The sequence below is a fragment of the Oncorhynchus nerka genome, linkage group LG9b (assembly GCF_034236695.1).
Source record: "Oncorhynchus nerka isolate Pitt River linkage group LG9b, Oner_Uvic_2.0, whole genome shotgun sequence".
Classification (NCBI taxonomy): Eukaryota; Metazoa; Chordata; class Actinopteri; order Salmoniformes; family Salmonidae; genus Oncorhynchus; species Oncorhynchus nerka.
The window spans coordinates 29454042-29477123 of record NC_088424.1 but is presented as its reverse complement, the minus strand read 5'-3'; the positions used below and the strand labels follow the sequence as shown (position 1 = coordinate 29477123).

General features: G+C 42.2%; 1 protein-coding gene across 6 annotated transcripts in view; it reads right to left on the bottom strand.

Moving 5' to 3' along the window:
• LOC115114564 (obscurin-like) overlaps positions 1-23082 on the bottom strand; it is a 105053-nt gene that overhangs the window by 52297 nt on the left and 29674 nt on the right. For all 6 annotated transcript variants that reach the window (XM_065013495.1, XM_065013496.1, XM_065013497.1 and 3 more), the window contains exons 19-27: positions 20893-21162; positions 20391-20660; positions 19420-19689; positions 19196-19308; positions 18894-19047; positions 18436-18597; positions 17821-17925; positions 3852-4121; positions 3383-3649 (exon numbers count right to left, since the gene is read on the bottom strand). In XM_065013495.1, coding sequence (XP_064869567.1) covers positions 3383-3649; positions 3852-4121; positions 17821-17925; positions 18436-18597; positions 18894-19047; positions 19196-19308; positions 19420-19689; positions 20391-20660; positions 20893-21162 — 1881 coding nt within the window. The remainder of the gene's footprint in view (positions 1-3382; positions 3650-3851; positions 4122-17820; positions 17926-18435; positions 18598-18893; positions 19048-19195; positions 19309-19419; positions 19690-20390; positions 20661-20892; positions 21163-23082) is intronic.

The following is a 23082-nucleotide window of genomic DNA, read 5'->3' as shown; positions in this document are numbered from 1 at the left end:
ATGCAGCATAACTTTGCATTGAGGCACACATCTGTACATGAACAATATTCAGAATAGTTTCAAGATAGGAATAATGTCTTAGTTTATGACCCTGCAGTATTTTCCAAGACACAATAGAAACATTGTCCAAACCTTTGATGTAAAACTGAGCCTGAATGGTAAAAAAATAAGCTGTTCTTGCCATAATATGGACTTGGTCTTTTACCAAAGAGGTCTATCTTCTGTATACTACCGCTACCTTGTCATATCACAACTGACTGGCTCAATTGCATTAAGAAGTAAAGAAATTCCACAAATTAACAAGGCACACCTGTTAATTGAAATGCATTCCAGGTGACTACCTCATGAAGCTGGTTGAGATAATGCCAAGAGTTTGTAAATCTGTCATCAAGGCAAAGGGTGGCTACTTTGAAGAATATCAAATATAAAATATACACTTTTTTTTGGTTACATCATGATTTCATATGTGTTATATTATAGTTTTGATGTCTTCACTATTATTATACAATATAGAAAATAGTACAAATAAAGAAAAACTTTAAATGAGTAGATGTGTCGAAAATTTTGACTGGTATTGTACTGTATATATTTTTTACATAGACATTTGTTAACTGTCTAGGTAGAGTGAGCAAATAAACTGGACAACTAAGAATCTACGGATCAGGGATGCCTCTATTCATCAAGTATGCATCCTTTAAGAATCAAATCTTTCGGTCTTTATTATTTTACCTGCATCATGGATTCAAATACATCATGCACTTCCCATGAGGATTGGAGACCCAAAGACGAGAGAATGATTAAAACCTCTCTGGGATATGTGGGACGCTAGTGCAGAGCGCCAAATTCAAATAAATTACTATAAAAATGTAACTTTCATGAAATCACACATGCAATACACCAAATTAAAGCTACACTTGTTGTAAATCCAGCCAACGTGTCAGATTTCAAAAAGGCTTTACGGCGAAAGCAAATGATGCTATTATCTGAGGACAGCACCCCAGTAAACAAACACAGACAATCATATTTCAACCCTCCAGGCGCGACACAAAATGCAGAAATAAAGATATAATTCATGCCTTACCTTTGACGAGCTTCTTCTGTTGGCACTCCAATATGTCCCATAAACATCACAAATGGTCCTTTTGTTCAATTAATTCAGTCGATATATATCCAAAATGTCCATTTATTTGGAGCGTTTGATCCAGAAAAACACAGGTTCTAACTCGCACAAATTGGCTACAAAATTTCTCATAAGTTACCTGTAAGCTTTGTCCAAACATTTCAAACTACTTTCCTAATACAACTTTAGGTATTTTTTAACGTAAATAATCGATCAAATTTAAGATGGAATTAACTGTGTTCAATACCGGAGGAAAACAAAAACCTGACCTGAAAAGCTGACCTGCTTTTCAGGTCAGGCGCCTCTATCAAAGAGTACACTTCTCTCTACCCTCGTTCTGAACAGTGCTACTTCTTCATTTCTCAAAGGAAAAACCTCAACCAATTCCCAAAGACTGTTGACATCCAGTGGAAGCAATAGGTACTGTGCGAAAGTCCCTTAGAAATCTGGATTCCCAATGAAAACCCATTGAAAAGAGAGTGACCTAAAAAAAAAATCTGAATGGTTTGTCCTCTGGGTTTCACCCGCCAAATAAGTTCTGTTATACTCAAAATCAAATCAAATTTTATTTGTCACATACACATGGTTAGCAGATGTTAATGCGAGTGTAGCGAAATGCTTGTGCTTCTAGTTCCGACAATGCAGTGATAACCAACAAGTAATCTAACTAACAATTCCAAAACGACTGTCTTATACACAGTGTAAGGGGATAAGGAATATGTACATAAGGATATATGAATGAGTGATGGTACAGAGCAGCATACAGTAGATGGTATCGACTACAGTATATACATATGAGATGAGTATGTAGACAAAGTAAACAAAGTGGCATAGTTAAAGTGGCTAGTGACATAAGAATGCAGTCGATGATCTAGAGTACAGTATATACATATGCATATGAGATGAATAATGTAGGGTAAGTAACATTATATAAGGTAGCATTGTTTACAGACATGATTCAAACAGTTTTAGAAACTTCAGAGTGTTTTCCATCCAGATCTACTAATAATATGCATATCTTAGCTTCTGGGCCTGAGTAGCAGGCAGTTTACTTTGGACATGCTTTTCACCTGGATGTGAAAATACTGCCCCCTATCCAAAAGAAGTTTTAACAAGACCAACGCAGACCGATACAGAATGGTTGACTGAGATCGAAGACACCAGCGGTGGTCACTTATGAAATTTGATAAATTGTGCATTTCACAATGCACACTGCAACGACGAGTCTAGATGATCGTTAAAAGTCAAGCAAGTATCATTTTGTTTTCAGAGAAACTGAAAAAGAGGGCAAATGCAGTGATGCACTTCCATCTCTGGTATATCCTGGAGCTGTAGACCTACAATAGATATAGATACAGTATTATGGGGGAGAGGTGGATTGTTATGAGGGTTCCCAGCCCCTTCTAGCTCACATATAATTTGAACCATGGACCCGGCCATGGGAGTTACCTTTGATCATTAGCGAAGCGTACACTCTCTTATCCCCAACCACCACAGAGATTGCGCCTGAATCCATAGGGGTCAGCTCCCTCATGGTGAGGTACCTGGATCTCATTGAGGGGGCTGGGCTGCAGGGGTTTGGTCTAGGCACCACCGCACCTGATGGGTCAGGTCGGGCGGGCTTACAAGGCACCTAAACATGGCAGAGTCCCCCTCAAAACACTCAACGTCCTGGGGTGACTCTACTATGAGCACTGTCTGACCTGGATGGAACACATCCAGGTCAAATGCTGCTCTGAGCATAATGTATTTCTTGTCCACCAACCAGCATGGGAATAGACAGTAAGAAGGAATGATCTCCCAAATGTTTAAAAATGAAGCAAAGCAAAGGGACATGAATTACGCTCAGTCAATACTGTTGCATCGTATGAATGTTGTAATAATCGGCATGTCTGCTCAAGAAGACAAGCAGGGGAGTCAATCTTACTAGATGTCACAATGTCAGCTCTGATACACCCCAACCAAACTATGACTCATATGACCTCAAGTAATATTCAAGTTCTGATCTTTAAACGTTGGCAGAGGTCAATCACATCACTCACAAAACATTTTCAGGAAAGAATTTTCAACATCTGAAGATGTTCTGTATTGTCTTCAAAACACGAATTCAAAGCTCTGTGCCCTGCTATGCACAGCAGTCAGCACGTCAGCAAAGCTCTTTCATTTACAGCGGGTGTAATTCCTAAATAAAAAAGTTATTAACATATTAATGTGAAACACCATAATTTCAGACAAAGACACATATATAGGCCAAGGTCTTACCTTTGACTGTCACCTTAGCCGTCATCTTGGCGGTGCCCACGTCACAGGTGTAAGTTCCGCTGTCTTTCTCCTCCAGCTGTTTAATGGTAAGTGTGAGAACGGTCTCCTTTTGGGTCATCTCGCAGCGTCCCCCGGCCTTCAGCTCTATGCCTCCCTTGGACCAGGTGGCCTTGGAGGCAGGCTGGGCCGTCTCACACTGTAGGGTCACTGAACCCTTTTCTTCCGCCTCACTGTCCTTCAGCTCCTTGGTGAACTTGTGGACTGGCTCTGAGGAAAGGGACATTCCGGTAGGAGCACAGCAGAAGGCATTGAGGTAGGAGAGGCAGCGCTATTATTTAGTGTTATTTAACATTAAAAAGGAGTCATAGTTGAAAAGTGGTAGTTCACGGTCAATGATACCTGAATATCCAGTAAACAAGAACAACAAAAACAACTGAAGGTGTCTGTGAAAGGAACTTGTCAGACTTACCTTTGATCACCAGCTTGGCCTTGGTAGTGTCTCCTCCGATGACCTCACAACTATATTCTCCAGAGTCCTGGACAGTGACGCTGCGGATGGTCAACTTCATGACCCTCTCCTCTTTGCTGATGTTATACTTCTCACTCTTCCTGATGTCCTTCCCATCCTTGGCCCACTGGACGGAGGTGCTGGTCTGTGTGACCTCACAGGTAAACACAGCATCCTCCCCTGAGACAACGCTGACGCTCTGCAGCTCCCGTGACACAGATTGGGCTTTGCCTGAAATGAAGGACATTTATATTACCTTTGTTTTAATTCTGAGGATGGCTCAATTTCCTTCCAATTACAGAAACAAGCTCAGAAATTGGTTAATTTTATTAATTTCTCCCAATGGTCTACATATCCAATTTAAAATGATAACCTCAGGGATCAGTTGATCGACGTTTCAAAACAATGAATGCTAAAAGCCCTGCAGATTGATGTTAGAGCCTCAACTGGTACAGATGTCTGACCTTCAACAGCTAGGGTAGTCTTGGAGTTCAGGTTCTTGATGTTGAAAACCACCTCACCAGTATCGTCTGGTGTCACGTCCTTGATAACCAGCATGTGTTTGCAACTTGTACTGGAGACCTGGAAGCGTCCTCCATTTGCCACAGTCTGGCCATTCAAGGTCCAGGCACACTTGTCAGTGCTCTCCTATGATAGAATACACTGAAAGCTACATGTCTCTCCCTCCATCGCCTCCACAGACTTCAACTGCTTGGTGATACCTGTGCTCAGGTCTACGTAAAGGGTGGGGAGAGGATCTTTGTTTCAAGGACCTGATGACAAAATTTCTGTAGAGGCTTCAGCGCACTATACTCATTTGTTCGCAAGTTATGCTGCTTCGTCAAACACACCTCTCACAGTGACCTTTGACTTGGAAAGCTCAGTTCCCAGGTCACATCTGTAATCACATGCGTCTTCCTTGGTAACGGCTTTGACGATCAGACCCCGGCTTTGACGTACTTAGGCCCAGCGGTCAGGACCGTACCATCTTTCCTCCAGGTGGGGGAGACCCTGGGCTTGGATGCCTCACACGTCAGGGTGATCATACCTTTCACTTCTCCTACCCCGTCATCCAGAGACTTGAGGAACACTGCACACTTTTCTGGAGGAATCCAAATGGAGAGCATCCACACAACCACCAGTCAAAGACATATTCTTTAGTCCCACTTCTACACTACAATATTTTGACTTGGAATCAGACTAGGTCACGAGTCCTTACCTTTGACCTTTAGGGTCACAGCCTCCTTGACCTCCCTGACCTTGAAGGTGATGGTGCCCCTTTCCTCAGGTGCAAGGTTCTTGAGTGTGAGCGTGTGCATTTTGCCCACCTGAGTGATGGTGTTGACTTCGTTTGAGAAGAGTACTTTGTCATTGAGCAGCCAATGCACCTCCTCATCAGTGTAGTTGATCTCACAGGTGAACACTGCATCACTGTCCTCATCCAACTCAGTGTCCACCAGGTGCTTGGTGATCTCCACTTTCCGAACTGCGATAAACCACAGCACACATCATCATTGTACCATGGATTTGGTTTAAATTAAGAGGATGGAATCTCATTTGAACCATCAATGCTCAGCAAAGCAAATAGCATTGAAGTCAAATCAACACCAAAAAGGAATAGAAAACATACACTCTACAGTGAGAGTGGCTTTGGTCTCGGCAGCAGTCGACTGACAGTGGTACTCCCCAGTGTCTTCCTCAGTCAGCTTCTGTATGGTCCGCTTAGCCCGCACAGCGTCCTGTTTCAGGATGTACTTGTCTGATGTCGCCAGGAGGGTTTGGCCTTTGAACCAGCTCACCTATTTGGGTGCGGTGGAGAACTTGGAGCTTAGCGTGGCTGAGCCCTTCTCTTTGGTTGTCACATCCTTAATAGGCTCTACAACCTCAAGAGGGCGCTCTGTAGTCGAGACAATAAGACGTGCAAACAGCTCTGATCATAGGCAAGTCATGTAACATGGTCCTAACCCAGTTTTGGTTGTAATCTGGTTGTAACAACGTCATTTCAGCCAGTTATACCCACTGGGAATATGGTGTTCTGTGTGAGGAGAAGCCTCTGACCTTTGACAGTGACCTGGGCCACAGACTTGCTCTTGCTCTTGCCAGCACTGAACTGGACAGGTCCTGTCATGGAGGCCTTGGTCTTCTTGAAGGTGAGACGGTGCATGGAGCCCTCCTTCTCCAAGTCAGCAATGTCCTGCATGGCCACACCATTCAGGATCCACTTGGGGTGCTTGACTGAGTTGATGTTTATCTCCACCTCGAAGAAGGCAGCAAAGGGCTCGGTCACTTCCACTGCACTTAGCTCCCGTACGATGCTGATGGCCTGCTCTAGAGGGACCATAGATACCGAGAGTATAGGTCTAACTTGAGACAGAAGCACTCTTAATTACACTCTTTAGGGATATTATAAGAGTGCTATTTCCATTAATTCACTCACTGACGGGTAATCCTGTGTCCTGAAGTAATCATACGTGATAAAAGAGATTGAAAGTGTATTTTTAAAAAGTCACATCAACCTTTATAAAAATACACTTTAAAGAAAATTCCTAGAAGTTTACAATAGACAATGTCCTGATTTTCATCCCGTTACCTTCCACAACAAGTTTACAGGATGTCTTGTCGACGATGGCGTTGCAGGTGTAATTATCCTCGTCATCCGAGCCCACGTCATTGATAGTGAGTTTGCGGTATATACTCTTGCTGCTAATCTCGTGCTTCTTGCTGGGCTTGGTCTCCTTCTTGTTCTTGTACCACTTGACCTTGGCGCTTGCCCGAGACATTTGACATTCCAGGAACCCACGGTGTGTATGCATGGCTAACCTATCACTATCTATTTACTGTACAGTTGCTTTCAGCATACACTACAAGACAAAACGTTTGTGGACACCTGCTAACCAAACATCTCATTCCAAAATCATGGGCATTAATATGGAGATGGTCCCTCCTTTACTGCTATAGCAGCCTTCACTCTTCTGGGAAGGCTTTCCACTAGATGTTGGAACATTGCTGAGGGGAATTCCTTTCAGCCACAAGAGCATTAGTGAGGTCGGGCACTGATGTTGGGCGATTAGGCCTGGCTCGCAGTCTGCATTCCAATTCCAATTCATCCCAAAGGTCTTCGATGGGGTTAAGGTCAGGGCTCTGTGCAGGCCAGTCAAGTTCTTCCACACCAATCTCAACAAACCATTTCTGTGTGGACCTCGCTTTGTGCACGGGGGCATTGTCATGCTGAATCAGGAAAGGGCCTTCCCCAAACTGTTGCCACAAAGTTGGAAGCACAGAATAGTCTAGAATGTCATTGTAAAATGTCCCTTCAATGGAACTAAGGGGCCTAGCCCGAACCATGAAAAACAGCCCCAGACCATTATTCATTATTATTTAAGAATGTAGTGAAGTAAAAGTAGTCACAAATATAAATTAAAAAGTAAAGTACCGGTACCCAAAAAAACTAAAGTAGTTTTACGTAAGTACAGTCATTGGCAAAAGTTTTGAGAATGACACAAATATTAATTTTCACAAAGTCTGCTGCCTCAGTGTCTTTAGAACATTTTGTCAGATGTTACTATGGAATACTGAAGTATAATTACAAGCATTTCATAAGTATCAAAAGCTTTTGACAATAACATGAAGTTGATGCAAAGAGTCAATTTTTGCAGGGTTAACCCTTCTTTTTCAAGACCTCTGCAATCCACCCTGGCATGCTGTCAATTAACTTCTGGGCTACATCTTAACTGATGGCAGCACATTCTTGCATAATCAATGAGTTTGGCAGAATTTGTGGGTTTTTGTTTGTTCACCCGCCTCTTGAGGATTGACCACAAGTCACTGTGCGTGCAGATGTACTCACACCTGCCTGCTGCCATTCCTGAGCAAGCTCTGTACTGGTGGTGGCCCGATCCCGCAGCTGAATCAACTTTAGGAGACGGTCCTGGCGCTTGCTGGACTTTCTTAGGTGCCCTGAAGCCTTTTTCACAACAATTGAACCGCTCTCTTTGAAGTTCTTGATGATCCAATAAATGGTTGATTTAGGTGCAATCTTACTGGCAGCAATATCCTTGCCTGTGAAGCCCTTTTTTGCAAGGCAATGATGACAGCACATGTTTCCTTGCAGGTAACCATGGTTGAGAGAGGAAGAACAATGATTCCAAGCACCACCCTCCCTTTGAAGCTTCCAGTCTGTTATTCGAACTTAATCAGCATGACAGAGTGATCTCCAGCATTGTCCTCGTCAACACTCACACCTGTGTTAACGAGAGAATCACTGACATGATGTCAGCTGGTCCTTTTGTGGCAGGGCTGAAATGCAGTGGAAATGTTTTTTGGGGATTCAGTTCATTTGCATGGCAAAGAGGGACTTTGCAATTAATTGCAATTCATCTGATCACTCTTCATAACATTCTGGAGTACATGCAAATTGCCATCTGTGACGACCCTCCCACTCTGTCTGCCGTATTCTCTCTGTTATTTCCTTATTAGGATGCTGGTGGGCGGAGTTGGGAGGGTCGTCAGCTACATGGGAAACACCTGGGCCCGGTGTCTCCCAGGATAAATACACCACTTCCCCATTCATGGAGGAGACTCTCTCCATGCAGACACCCTCTGTAGATTGTGTTGTGGTTCTTGGTGGCCGTTTGTTTGTTTGTTTGTTTGTTTGTTTGTTTGTTTGTTTGTTTGTTTGTTTGTTTGTTTGTTTGTTTGTTTGTTTGTTTGTTTGTTTGTTTGCTTTGGCACCTTTCATCACCCTGCATTATCACATTCATGCATGCAAAACACTCACTTACACTACTGATTACTGATTACACACACCATTGTCTATTATACTTAGTTGCTTTAGGTAATAAATACATATTTTGCTACTCATTATCTCCACGTTGTCTCCCTTTGTTACGGGCTTTGAGCCGGTTCGTGACAAGTGGGGACTCGTCCGGGATATTTGAACTATTGGTTTGGGAGACCGTGGAGGTACGTGTTTGGGTTGCATATTGTGTTTGATAGGCCCAGTATTGGTTGCCTTTTGTTGTTTGGTTTGTGTGCTGTGTTGGAGAGACTATAATGGTTAGTTTCCAGGCCCTGCCTAGCCTGAACTCTTGTTCTACTTTCTGTTGGGACATCAGTCTGAGGTGAGTAATCTGCTGTGTACCTCGGTGGGAGATTTGGGTAGGGTAGTGAAACTTGCTACCCGGAGCTATAGCCTTTTTCCCCTGATAGGTTTAGCGACGTGTTTCATTTTTTGGAATATGTTGGGCATGGTTAATGTTTGTTATTTTTGTGTGGTGTCTGTGGACTGAGCAGTTGTCTCGGGGGCACATCCGTGGCTTGGTGGAATTTTTCCAGCATGCTGGGGAGTTCTATTTCCTTGCCAGCGGGCTACAGTGCGTAAATTCCCACCGCAAATCTGCACGAAGACTAGGGTTGAGTTATTGTAGGTTTTGGGGAAGCTCCGTATCTCATCTCTCTTCTGTGGTACTCAGGGTGATTGTCAATTCTCGGGTTGTGGTCTGGTGTGCTCAGCAGAAGGGAAGAGCCAGAATTTTTTTTTTTTGTGTGATTATGGCGTCTTATGTAGATAAGTTCATTCGCTCTCCATCAGAGGAATTGTTAGATTTAGGTACTAAAGAACAGCTGTTGAAGGTCGCGGAACACTACAAGGTTGAGATTAGTGATAAACGTCTAAAGAATTCTATTAGGTTGATATTGAAGGCCAATCTGATGGAGAGTGGTATTCTAGAAGTTACCACTGGGCCAGCCTCTGCTGAGGATTTGTCGTCTCCCCATAACGTTACAATGGACATTCCATCGGTTAGTCCTAGTAGCCTTCTTTTTGAACAGCAGAAAGAACTGCTTTTGTTACAGCTAGAGCATGATCGGCAGCATGATCGTGAGAAGCTAGAGCATGATCGTGTAAAATATGAAAAGGAATTGGCATTTAAACAAGATATGGAGCGTGCTAAAATCAAATTGCAACAAGAACGTATAGAGTTGGTTAGGGAAGGAAAGATCTCAGGGGAGAGTTTGTTTTGGGAAGGTGACCCAGATTTACCTAGGGGTAGTTCCGCTTTTGGTCGTGCCCCAGAGACATTTGATATTGTTGGGAACTTACGGTTATTGCCTCGGTTTAATGAAAGGGACCCCGAGACATTCTTTTCGTTGTTTGAGCGGGTTGCTGACGCTAGGAGTTGGCCTGATTCTGACCGCACTTTAATGTTGCAGTGTGTGCTGACTGGTAAAGCGCAGGAAGCATATTCAGCTCTTAGTGTACACTATAGTGCCAGTTATGATAAAGTTAAAACAGCTGTGTTACAGATTTATGAATTGGTCCCTGAGGCTTACCGCCAACGATTTAGAACTTTAAAAGGGATGATAACCAGACTCATGTTGAGTTTGCGCGACAGTTGTCTTTACAGTTTAATCGCTGGTGTTCCGCCTCTGCAGTTGTGACTTTCAAGGGCTGTGTGATCTGATTATGTTAGAGCAATTTAAGGACACAATTCCTGATCGTATTGCCACGTATATTAATGAACAGAAAGTAAAGAATGTTGCTGAAGCTGCAGTTTTGGCAGACGAGTATGTGTTGACTCACAAAAGTGTCTTTGCAGAACCCCGTATTCGGAAAGAGTGGGGGCGTTCGGATAGATTTGGGCTTCGCTCACCGAGATACTTTGGTTCTCGGGCAGAGTTCTATTCAACTAGGGTTGAACCTGACTCCCATGGTAAAGCTGACTTTGGGCAGGAGTGTCACTACTGTCAAGGTTCAGGGCATTGGAAAAACGAATGTCCACTTCTCAGGTCAAAGGGTGCTTACGCTAAATCTAAGCCTACTGCATTAGCTGCACCTGTTCCACATCAGTTCATTCATAACTCATTTCCTCAGGCCCAGGAGAATGTGAAAGTCCATATTGATCCAGACTATTTACCTTTCATTACAGAAGGTTTTGTGTCTATGTTAGGAAGTAAAGACCTAGTGCCAGTGAAGATCCTGAGAGACACAGGTGCCTCTGAATCATTTGTGTTGGAGTCTGTGTTACCCTTTTCTGCTGAGACTGATTCGGGGAATAGTGTTCTAATTAGGGGAATAGGTTTGAACACTCTGTCAGTTCCATTGCATAAACTGATGTTGGATTGTGGGCTGGTGAAGGGTGAAGTTGTTGTGGGTGTGCGTCCTTCGTTGCCTATTGAGGGTATCGATGTTATCCTTGGGAATAACTTGGCTGGTGAGCGTGTATGGCCTGTCGTGTTTCCATCTCTAGTGGTTTCCACTAAGCCGTCATTTGTTGGGATTCCTGATGAGAGTGTACAGAGTTTCCCAGAGGTGTTCTCTGCGTGTGCAGTGACACGTTCTATGAGCCGTGGCGAACTGGTCACTGCGCCGACTAATGATAATAATACAAAGTATGTCACTGTTTTCCCTGTTATCCCGTTATCTGTAACCCGCTCAGATCTAATCAATGCGCAACGGGATGACCCCACGTTGGAAGAGTTGCGTGATCAAATTGTGCCTATAGAACAGTTGGGAGATGTCGCCCATGGCTATTTTCTCCAAGAGGATGTACTGATGAGAAAGTGGGTGTCTCATGATAGTGTTTTTCTGGGGAGGCAATTAGTCAGGTTGTTGTACCAGTTAAGCTTCGTAAGTTGGTGTTGGAAACTTCTCACAGCGACGTGGCTGGACATATGGGGGTGAGGAAAACCTACAATCGCATATTAAGACATTTCTTTTGGCCTAGATTAAAGAGGGATGTTTCTGATTTTATCAAAACTTGTCACACCTGTCAATTAACTGGTAAGCCTAATCAAGCTATTAAACCAGTACCATTGTTTCCTATTCCTGTACTCAGCCAACCTTTTGAGTATCTGATTATTGACTGTGTGGGTCCTCTGCCTCGTTCTAAAAAGGGTAGTAGTTACCTGTTCACTGTGATGTGTCAGACCACTAGGTTTCCTGCTGCCTATCCTCTCCGATCTATCACGACTAAATCGGTGTTAAAAGCTTTGACTCAGTTTCTCTCATTGTTTGGAATCCCTAAGGTCATTCAGAGTGATCAAGGATCTAATTTTACCTCTAATCTGTTTGGTCAGGTTCTTCAACAGCTCCATATTAAACACAATTTGTCTAGCGCCTATCACGCGCAAAGTCAAGGAGCACTGGAACGTTTCCATCAAACACTAAAGTCTTTGTTGAGAGCTTATTGTACTGAGATGGATAAGGATTGGGAGGAGGGGTTGCCTTGGTTACTGTTAGCTGCTAGGGAAGTTTCACAGGAGAGCACAGGTTTCAGTCCAAATGACCTTGTGTTTGGACATAGGGTGCGTGGACTTTTATCTGTTCTCCAGGATGACTGGAAGTCTCCCGAGCCTCCTCAGTCCCTGTTATCGTATGTGTGTGATTTCCGGCGACGGCTGTATGCCGCTTGTGAAATGGCTAAAGAGAAGTTATCATCTTCACAGGAGAGGATGAAGGGCATATTTGATCGCCGAACTGAGCCTCGTCACTTTAGTCCAGGTGACCAGGTTCTTGCTCTGCTGCCAATGGTTGCTTCTCCTTTTCAAGCCAAGTTTCAAGGTCCATATACAGTGGTGCGCCAGTGCACTGAGCAAAATTATCTAGTTGCCACTCCAGAACGGAGGAAAGCACACCAGCTGTGCCATGTAAATCTGTTAAAACCCTATTATGCACGTTCCTCTGAGACTGAACAGTGGGATTCTACAGAGGACGGTAAACCTGTTCTTTTGGCTGATACCGTTGTTTCCTTGGGTTCTTGTCGTGCTAGATCTGTGCATGAGGAGGAAGATGTTCCTGGTCCTGACGATTGTATATTGCAGGGTAGATTGAAAAATTCAGAAACACTGGATATTTTAGACAGTCTTCTCACTCACCTACCTGTTGATGGGCGGAAAGAGATAGTTGGTCTGATTCAGAGATTTCCAGGTTTGTTTTCTGATACACCTACACGTACAAACTTAATAGAACATGATATTGACATTGGAGGTGCTGACCCCATTCGTCAGCGCTTCTATAGAGTTTCTTCAGAGAAACTACGTTGTCTGGATGCTGAGGTCAAGTACATGCTGGAGAGTAAGATAGCAGAGCCTTCTTTCTCCAGTTGGGCTTCTCCCTGTATCTTGGTCAGTAAACCGGATGGAACAAACCGTTTTTGTACGGACTACCATAAGGTAAACAGTGTCACAAAACCAGATTCATTTCCTCTTCCTCGGATGGAGGACTGTGTTGATCAAGTCGGTGCAGGTAAGTTTGTGAGCAAATTTGACCTGTTAAAAGGCTATTGGCAGGTGCCACTGACGAGTAGGGCACGTGAAATCTCTGCCTTTATTACACCCTTTGGTCTGTACTCGTATTCAGTTATGAGTTTCGGTCTGCGCAATGCACCTGCCACTTTTCAGCGACTTATGAACAGGGTTGTCGCCGGTCTGACCGGGTGCGCTGTTTATTTGGACGATGTAGTGATCTATGCAGATACTTGGGAAGAACATCTGTCCCGTATTCAAGCCTTGTTCGAACGTCTGGCTGCGGGTCGCCTCACAATCAATCTGGCAAAATGTGAGTTTGCTCAGGCGACCGTTACATACCTTGGAAAAATGGTTGGGCAGGGTGAAGTGCGTCCTGTTCGGGCTAAAGTGGTGGCTATTGATGCTTTTCCACCACCAACTACTAAAAAGGAACTGATGCGTTTCTTGGGCATGATTGGTTATTACCGTAGTTTTTGTAATAACTTCTCTACTGTGGTCGCTCCTTGACAGATATGCTGAAAGCTAAGGCTGTTTATGTTTGGTCTACTCGTTGTCAACACGCTTTTGAAGAGGCAAAGAGGTTGCTTACCTCAACTCCAGTGCTGGCTGCTCCTCGCATGGATTTGTCATTTACCTTGCAGGTGGATGCTAGTCATGTGGGGGCAGGTGCAGTTTTGCTGCAAGCAGATGTGTCTGGGATTGAGAGGCCTGTTAGTTTTTTTTTCCAAAAAGTTTAACGATTATCAGTTGAACTATTCGGTTATTGAAAAGGAAGCGCTAGCATTAATTTGGGCACTACAACACTTGAAGTGTATGTCGGGTCGGGGGTAGTACCTATTGTGGTCTACACCGACCATAACCCCTCACTTTTTTGAGGTCCATGATGTGTCCAAACCAGAGGATAATGCGATGGTGTTTATTTTTACAATCATTCCATCTCGATGTGAGGCACATCCGGGGACTGAAAACGTGATTGCTGATGCGCTCTCTCGTGCGCCCTGTTCCTAATGTTTACGTGACTGACCATTGTTTCGTATTGTCATGTTCTCTCTGTCCTGTATGCTCCCTCCTGGTCTTGTTTTCTTCTTTCCTCTTAAATGTTGCTTCCTGTGCGAAGGTCGCTGAGGTCTGGGGAGGAGGTTGGCTGGGGCAAATTGTAAGTGTGAAAACGTAAAACCTCATCAATTTGTGGCGCAGAAGCTGTGTCAATTTGGAACTTAGAGACTGGTATTTTGTTCCGGGGTCCTTGTTGGTCCCCGGTTTTATGGGGGGGGATGTGACGACCCTCCCACTCTGTCTGCCGTATTCTCTCTGTTATTTCCTTATTAGGATGCTGGTGGGCGGAGTTGGGAGGGTCGTCAGCTACATGGGAAACACCTGGGCCCGGTGTCTCCCAGGATAAATACACCACTTCCCCATTCATGGAGGAGACTCTCTCCATGCAGACACCCTCTGTAGATTGTGTTGTGGTTCTTGGTGGCCGTTTGTTTGTTTGTTTGCTTTGGCACCTTTCATCACCCTGCATTATCACATTCATGCATGCAAAACACTCACTTACACTACTGATTACTGATTACACACACCATTGTCTATTATACTTAGTTGCTTTAGGTAATAAATACATATTTTGCTACTCATTATCTCCACGTTGTCTCCCTTTGTTACGGGCTTTGAGCCGGTTCGTGACACATCATACAAACTGAGTCAGCAGACTTTGTGAAAATTAATATTTGTGTCATTCTCAAAACCTTTGGCCACAACTGTACTTTACAGCACTGGCTTTTTTACTGGCTTTTTTACAGAACAGCAAACTCCCTAAATTGAGATGGAAACACTAAAAGAGCCATGTCCCCTGGATCTCATCATAGGAAAGATCTTGAAATAACTTCAATGAGCTCTGAAATATGTCCAATCCTCAAGATGAGGAATTCATTGGAGTAAAACGTTATAATAATCGCCCTGATGCATCAGCAGCCTACACACATTTGGACAGACTTATATTTTTACATTTGACATTTGAGTCATTTAGCAGACGCTCTTATCCAGATTTACTTACAGTTATCTTAAGATAGCTAGATGAGACAACCAAATATCACAATCATCGTAAATACATTTTTCCTCAAATTAATTTTTCTTCAAATATTTTTTTTTTTACCAACTTTGTCCCAATCTACAGGATCTCAAAGTGGACTTAAGTCTAATTAAGTGGATCATTGACTTTCTCCTCAATAGGGGTCAGTCCCCCCCTTCTTCAAAGGGGGGGACACTCTTGACCCAAACTGCTACAGACCTATATCTATCCTACCATGCCTTTCTAAGGTCTTCGAAAGCCAAGTCAACAAACAGATTACCGACCATTTCGAATCTCACCATACCTTCTCTGCTATGCAATCTGGTTTCAGAGCTGGTCATGGGTGCACCTCAGCCACGCTCAAGGTCCTAAACGATATCTTAACCGCCATCGATAAGAAACATTACTGTGCAGCCGTATTCATTGATCTGGCCAAGGCTTTCGACTCTGTCAACCACCACATCCTTATCGGCAGACTCGACAGCCTTGGTTTCTCAAATGATTGCCTCGCCTGGTTCACCAACTACTTCTCTGATAGAGTTCAGTGTGTCAAATCGGAGGGTCTGCTGTCCGGACCTCTGGCAGTCTCTATGGGGGTGCCACAGGGTTCAATTCTTGGACCGACTCTCTTCTCTGTATACATCAATGATGTTGCTCTTGCTGCTGGTGAGTCTCTGATCCACCTCTACGCAGACGACACCATTCTGTATACTCCGGCCCTTCTTTGGACACTGTGTTAACAACCCTCCAGGCAAGCTTCAATGCCATACAACTCTCCTTCCGTGGCCTCCAATTGCTCTTAAATACAAGTAAAACTAAATGCATGCTCTTCAACCGATCGCTACCTGCACCTACCCGCCTGTCCAACATCACTACTCTGGACGGCTCTGACTTAGAATACGTGGACAACTACAAATACTTAGGTGTCTGGTTAGACTGTAAACTCTCCTTCCAGACCCATATCAAACATCTCCAATCCAAAGTTAAATCTAGAATTGGCTTCCTATTTCGCAACAAAGCATCCTTCACTCATGCTGCCAAACATACCCTTGTAAAATTGACCATCCTACCAATCCTCGACTTTGGCGATGTCATTTACAAAATAGCCTCCAATACCCTACTCAACAAATTGATGCAGTCTATCACAGTGCTATCCGTTTTGTCACCAAAGCCCCATATACTACCCACCATTGCGACCTGTACGCTCTCGTTGGCTGGCCTCGCTTCATACTCGTCGCCAAACCCACTGGCTCCATGTCATCTACAAGACCCTGCTAGGTAAAGTCCCCCTTATCTCAGCTCGCTGGTCACCATAGCATCTCCCACCTGTAGCACACGCTCCAGCAGGTATATCTCTCTAGTCACCCCCAAAACCAATTCTTTCTTTGGCCGCCTCTCCTTCCAGTTCTCTGCTGCCAATGACTGGAACGAACTACAAAAATCTCTTAAATTGGAAACACTTATCTCCCTCACTAGCTTTAAACACCAACTGTCAGAGCATCTTACAGATTACTGCACCTGTACATAGCCCACCTATAATTTAGCCCAAACAACTACCTCTTTCCTAACTGTATTTAATTTATTTATTTATTTTGCTCCTTTGCACCCCATTATTTTTATTTCTACTTTGCACATTCTTCCATTGCAATACTACCATTCCAGTGTTTTACTTGCTATATTGTATTTACTTTGCCACCATGGCCTTTTTTGCCTTTACCTCCCTTCTCACCTAATTTGCTCACATTGTATATAGACATGTTTTTTTTTTATTTTTTTATTTATTTTTTTTTACTGTATTATTGACTGTATGTTTGTTTTACTCCATGTGTAACTCTGTGTCGTTGTATGTGTCGAACTGCTTTGCTTTATCTTGGCCAGGTCGCAATTGTAAATGAGAACTTGTTCTCAACTTGCTTACCTGGTTAAATAAAGGTGAAATAAATAAAATAAATAAAAAGTAAGCCAAAGAAAACATCTCCCTGTGCAATTCATTTCCACGGGCTACCCCAAGGAACAGGGATTTCTCCTGTGCTGTCCTCCATCTACTCCAACGTCCTGAGGGGCTCGGATAGTCACTGCATGACCTTTTCACTCCTGGCCTGGTACAGAGGGATCTCCATAAGCAACATGAGAGCAAGCTCCCGAGGGTGGTCAGGTCACCCTAGGATCTGGGTCCCGTGGTTCAGGTTTCCAGAGGATGTAAAACAACGGTATATCAAGAAAAGACTGCACCATGGATTTCCAGGGAAACAACTCACAACCTCTACATATTCTTAGGGGTCATCTTGCCCTCTGGCCAGGGATACAAAACACCAACATTTCAGAATAAAAGAGGCAATCCCCACAGACATCTGGCTGCTGAACCAAAATAAACCCCAGGACAATAACTCTGAGGACACAGAGGACAGACTAACTAGATTTTAGTTATGGTTAGAGCACTGAATTCACCATTGGTATGTTTAATAAGTGTTAGTGAATTCTGTGGATTTGTTGTGTATATTGTGATGACCTGAACATCATTAATTTAACAAAGGTATTCTATCATATGGCATATTGTGCCGTATATAGCATTCTATGAGGAATGCATGCTGGAAATGGACTTTGTTTTTTTACCTTTCACTGTCAGTTTGGCCGTTGAAGAGGCCTTTTCAGCTGTGAATTTAATCTCCGCCACGTCTTCTGGTGTCACCGATTTAATCAGCAGCACATAGATTTTACCTTTAATTGAAAGAGGGCAACTTATAAGAACAATACAGAATGGTAAAACACAGAAATAGTACATTAGACCTAATTAATCAATGATGGCTAATAATTCCAAAGCTGATGCATGAGCGTCTATTACTAAAATGTATGAGTGTCTTTTACTAAAATGTATGAGTGTCTTTGACTAAAATGTATGAGTGTCTATTACTAAAATGTATGAGTGTCTATTAATAAAATATATGAGTGTCTATTACTAAAATATATGAGTGTCTATTACTAAAATATATGAGTGTCTATTACTAAAATATATGAGTGTCTATTACTAAAATGAATGGGTGCCTATTAATAAAATGTATGAGTGTCTATTAATAAAATGTATGAGTGTCTATTACTAAAATGTATGAGTGTCTATTACTAAAATATATGAGTGTCTATTACTAAAATATAATATATGAGAGTCTATTGCTAAAATGGACATCTAAACATATACTTGGAAAGAATTCTAAATGTGTGTATCCTCCTCACCCTCTTGTCTCATCTTGATGTTGTCACCGACTTTGAGTTTGGTGTCACCTTTGAACCACTGGCAGGCCACTTCATCGTGAGAGATCTCACACATGAATGATGCACTCTCCTTCTCCATCACCTCCACATCCTCCAGCTTCTTCACTATCTTAATGTCTCGGGCTTTGGGGGAGAATCACAAGAGACCATTAAAAGAGACATCAGAGAGCCTTCAACACATCTAATGCTGAATGGAATAGGGCTATTCTTTTCCATTTATTCATAGCTATATATCTGGTAAGAAGGATGCCTATTATTTAAAATTGAGACATGCACTGTTTTACCAACCTGTAAGTACATCTATCATTGACAAGCCTATACAATCATCATTGGATTGTATTATACGATCATTCTCATTGGATCGCATAATATACCATGTATCATGTTGTATCATAAGAATAACATGTAGGGACTCATACCATGTACAGTGAGTTTGGCTGATGTATTGTCGTCAGACGTTCGACAAACGTATGTGCCCTCATCCTCTTTGGAACATTTATGGATGAGGAGGCTACGTGTGCGACCCTGGGAGTGGATGCCAAAGTTCTTTCCTGGTTTTAGTTCCGTATCACCCTAGGGAACAGTGATATTTTAGTACAAATGATTACTTCACTTTGTATACACAATTATGCTAAGTAAATTGCTGACATTGAACATTTTCTCGTTTTGCATGACTGGATGTTCGAGTTCTATGATTTATCACTAGAATATGTTTTCTCACCTTGAACCACTTGACCTCAGAATTGGTTCTGGACACCTCACACTCAAGTGTTGCCTTCTCCTTCTCTGGAGCTTTGACATCCTCCATGGGCCTAGAGATCATGGCAGCAGGTTCTGTATGAGCCACAATGCAAAAAGGTACAGTATTTAAATAAGAGGTGCCACTTCAAATAACACTCAACTTGATGAATAGCTTAATGTTGGACAAAAATTGAGATAACCTACCTGCAACAATGAGCTTGCCAGAAGACTTGACCCCTTCCGCTTGGAAGACAATCGTTCCTGCGTCCTCCATCTTGAGTTGGGACAGTGTAAGGGCATGCTTCTTTCCAAGGGCCGTGATGCGACAGTTGGACCCTGCCTTGAGCTTGGCTCCGCTCCTGGTCCAGGAACCCTCCACGTCAGCTTGACTGAGCTCCACCTCCAGGGTCACTGTCTCCTTCTCATTGGCCTTGACCTCGGCCAGCAGGCCCTTCACCAGCTCAATCTTCTGCACTGTGAAATACAGATAGAGGGAATATTTAGGTGTGTTGGAATATGCTAAATGTTTAGGTTATAAAGAATCATCGCTAAGTGTCCTGTGCATCTCTTTTCGGCACTGAAACTAGATATAAAGAGTCTGAGGCTACAGAGTTGCGCAGCGGTCTAAGGTGTTGCATCTCAGTGCTAGAGGCGTCACTACAGACCCTGGTTCAATTCCAGGCTGTATCACAACCGGCGCACAATTGGCCCAGCATCGTCCGGGTTAGGGTTTGTCCGGGGTTGGCTGTCATTGTAAATAAGAATTTGTTCTTAACTGACTTGCCGAGTTAAAAAAGGTACAAATATATATATATATATATATATATATATATATATATAACAAAATAAACATCTGTGTGGAGATCAAATGTACAAACTGCATGTCAGATTAGGAAATACTGTCTGTGCTTAACTAAGATCACTAGATCGCTATGTATTCATAATCAAAAAACTACAGCATCTGTAAATGGGACATACTCTTACTTGGGAGGTAGGTAGTCTAGTGCTTAAGAGCGTTGGGCCAGTAACCGAAAGGTCGCTGGATCGAATCACCGAGCTGACTAGGTGAAAATTCTGTCGATGTCCCTTTGAACAAGGCACTTAACCCTCATTTCTACTGTAAGTCACTCAGGATAAGAACGTCTGCTAAATGACTCAAATATAAATGTACTTACCATCCACCGTGAGTTTGGCCTGGGTCTTGTCATCCAGAGTTTCACAGGAGTAGTAGCCGCGGTCAGCGGTAGTGACACTCTTGAAGACCAGGGTCTGCTTGGCCCCGTCCACCCTGATGTCCATGTTGCCTCCGGGCTGCAGCACCACGCTGTTCTTCATCCACCTGACCTCTTTAGAGGGTCTACTAAGCTCCACCTCCAGCTTCACTCTCTTCTGATCCTCTACCGTCGTCACGTTCTGCAGCTTTTTCTTGAACATCACCGGCTCCACTGTCAGGGTACAAAGAAAACACAGATATTACAACTCCTTCGTGGTAACTGTAGCCCTTCTAAGCTAAAATGCTTAAAAGGCTTATACATTTTTGTAAACAATGGCTATAATTGTGTATCAGTCAATCAAAACAATCTGATGATAATACAGAACAGAAGTATATCCACTGGAAATGAGCTCAGATATTATATCATACAGTAAGTGTTAAAGTGAATAGAGGTTGGTTCTTACGATGCACTTGGAGGGTAGCGCTGCAGGTTTTGCCCTCAGCTGCCATGCTGATCTCCCCAGCATCCTCCTGACTGACTGACGTGATGGCGAGGGAGTGGCTGGTGGCCCTGTGCTCAATCTTATACTTGGGCCCAGCAGTGATTGGCACGTTGTTGTGGAACCATTTTACTTTGACGTCTGCTGGGGTGACACTACACTTTAAGATGACATCTTTCCCTTCCACTGCAACGATGCTGACCAGCTTGGAAGTCAGATTCACCAGTCTGGGGGCTGAAAAGTTCAGAATGGATTAATATCTAGAATGTTTGACGATATGTCTGTAACTATGTTGTATATGTCTGTAACTATGTGGTATATGTCTGTAACTATGTTGTATATGTCTGTAACTATGTTGTATACGTCTGTAACTATGTTGTATATGTCTGGAACTATGTTGTATATGTCTGTAACTATGTTGTATATGTCTGTAACCATGTTGTATATGTCTGTAACCATGTTGTATATGTCTGTAACTATGTTGTATATGTCTGGAACTATGTTGTATATGTCTGTAACGATGTTGTATATGTCTGTAATTATGTTCACTATGTCTGTAACTATGTTGTATATGTCTGTAACTATGATACTCATGTCTGTAACTATGTTATATATATATCTCTAACTATGCTATATATGTCTGTAACTATATTGTACATGTCTGTAACTATGTTGTTTATGTATGTAACTATGTTGAATATGTCTGTAACTATGTTGTACAGGTATGTAACTATGTTGTACAGGTATGTAACTATGTTGTATATGTCTGTAACTATGTTGTATATGTCTGTAATAATGTTGACTATGTCTGTAACTATGTTGTATATGTCTGGAACTATTTTGTATATGTCTGCAACTATGTTGTATATGTCTGTAATTATGTTGACTATGGCTGTAACTATGTTGTATATGTCTGTAACTATGATACTCATGTCTGTAACTATGTTATATATATATCTCTAACTATGCTATATATGTCTGTAACTATATTGTACATGTCTGTAACTATGTTGTATATGTCTGTAACTATGTTGCATATGTCTGTAACTATGTTGTATATGTCTGTAACTATGTTGACTATGTCTGTAACTATGTTGCACAGGCATGTAACTATGTTGTATATGTCTGTAACGATGTTGTATATGTCTGTAATTATGTTCACTATGTCTGTAACTATATTGTACATGTCTGTAACTATGATACTCATGTCTGTAACTATGTTATATATATATCTCTAACTATGCTATATATGTCTGTAACTATATTGTACATGTCTGTAACTATGTTGTATATGTCTGTAACTATGTTGCATATGTCTGTAACTATGTTGTATATGTCTGTAATTATGTTGACTATGTCTGTAACTATGTTGTATATGTCTGTAACTATGTTGTATATGTCTGTAACTATGATACTCATGTCTGTAACTATGTTATATATATATCTCTAACTATGCTATATATGTCTGTAACTATATTGTACATGTCTGTAACTATGTTGTATATGTCTGTAACTATGTTGCATATGTCTGTAACTATGTTGTATATGTCTGTAACTATGTTGACTATATCTGTAACTATGTTGCACAGGCATGTAACTATGTTGTATATGTCTGTAACTATGTTGTATATGTCTGTAAATATGTTAACTATGTCTGTAACTATGTTGTACAGGCATGTAACTATTTTGTAGATGGATGTAACTATGTTGTATATGTCTGTAACTGTACTGTATTTGTCTGTAACTATGTTGTATTTGTCTGTAACTATGTTGAATATGTCTGTAACTATGTTGTACAGGTATGTAACTATGTTGTATATGTCTGTAACTATGTTGTATATGTCTGTAATAATGTTGACTATGTCTGTAACTATGTTGTACAGGCATGTAACTATTTTGTATATGTCTGTAACTGTACTGTATTTGTCTGTAACTATGTTGTATTTGTCTGTAACTATGTTGTATATGTCTGTAACTATGTTGTATATGTATGTAACTGTGTTGTATATGTATGTAACTATGTTGTATTTGTTTGTAACTATGCTGTACAGGTCAGGTCTGTAACTATGTTGTTTATGTCTGTAACTATGTTGTACATGCCTGTAACTATGTTGTACATGCCTGTAACTATGTTGTACATGCCTGTAACTATGT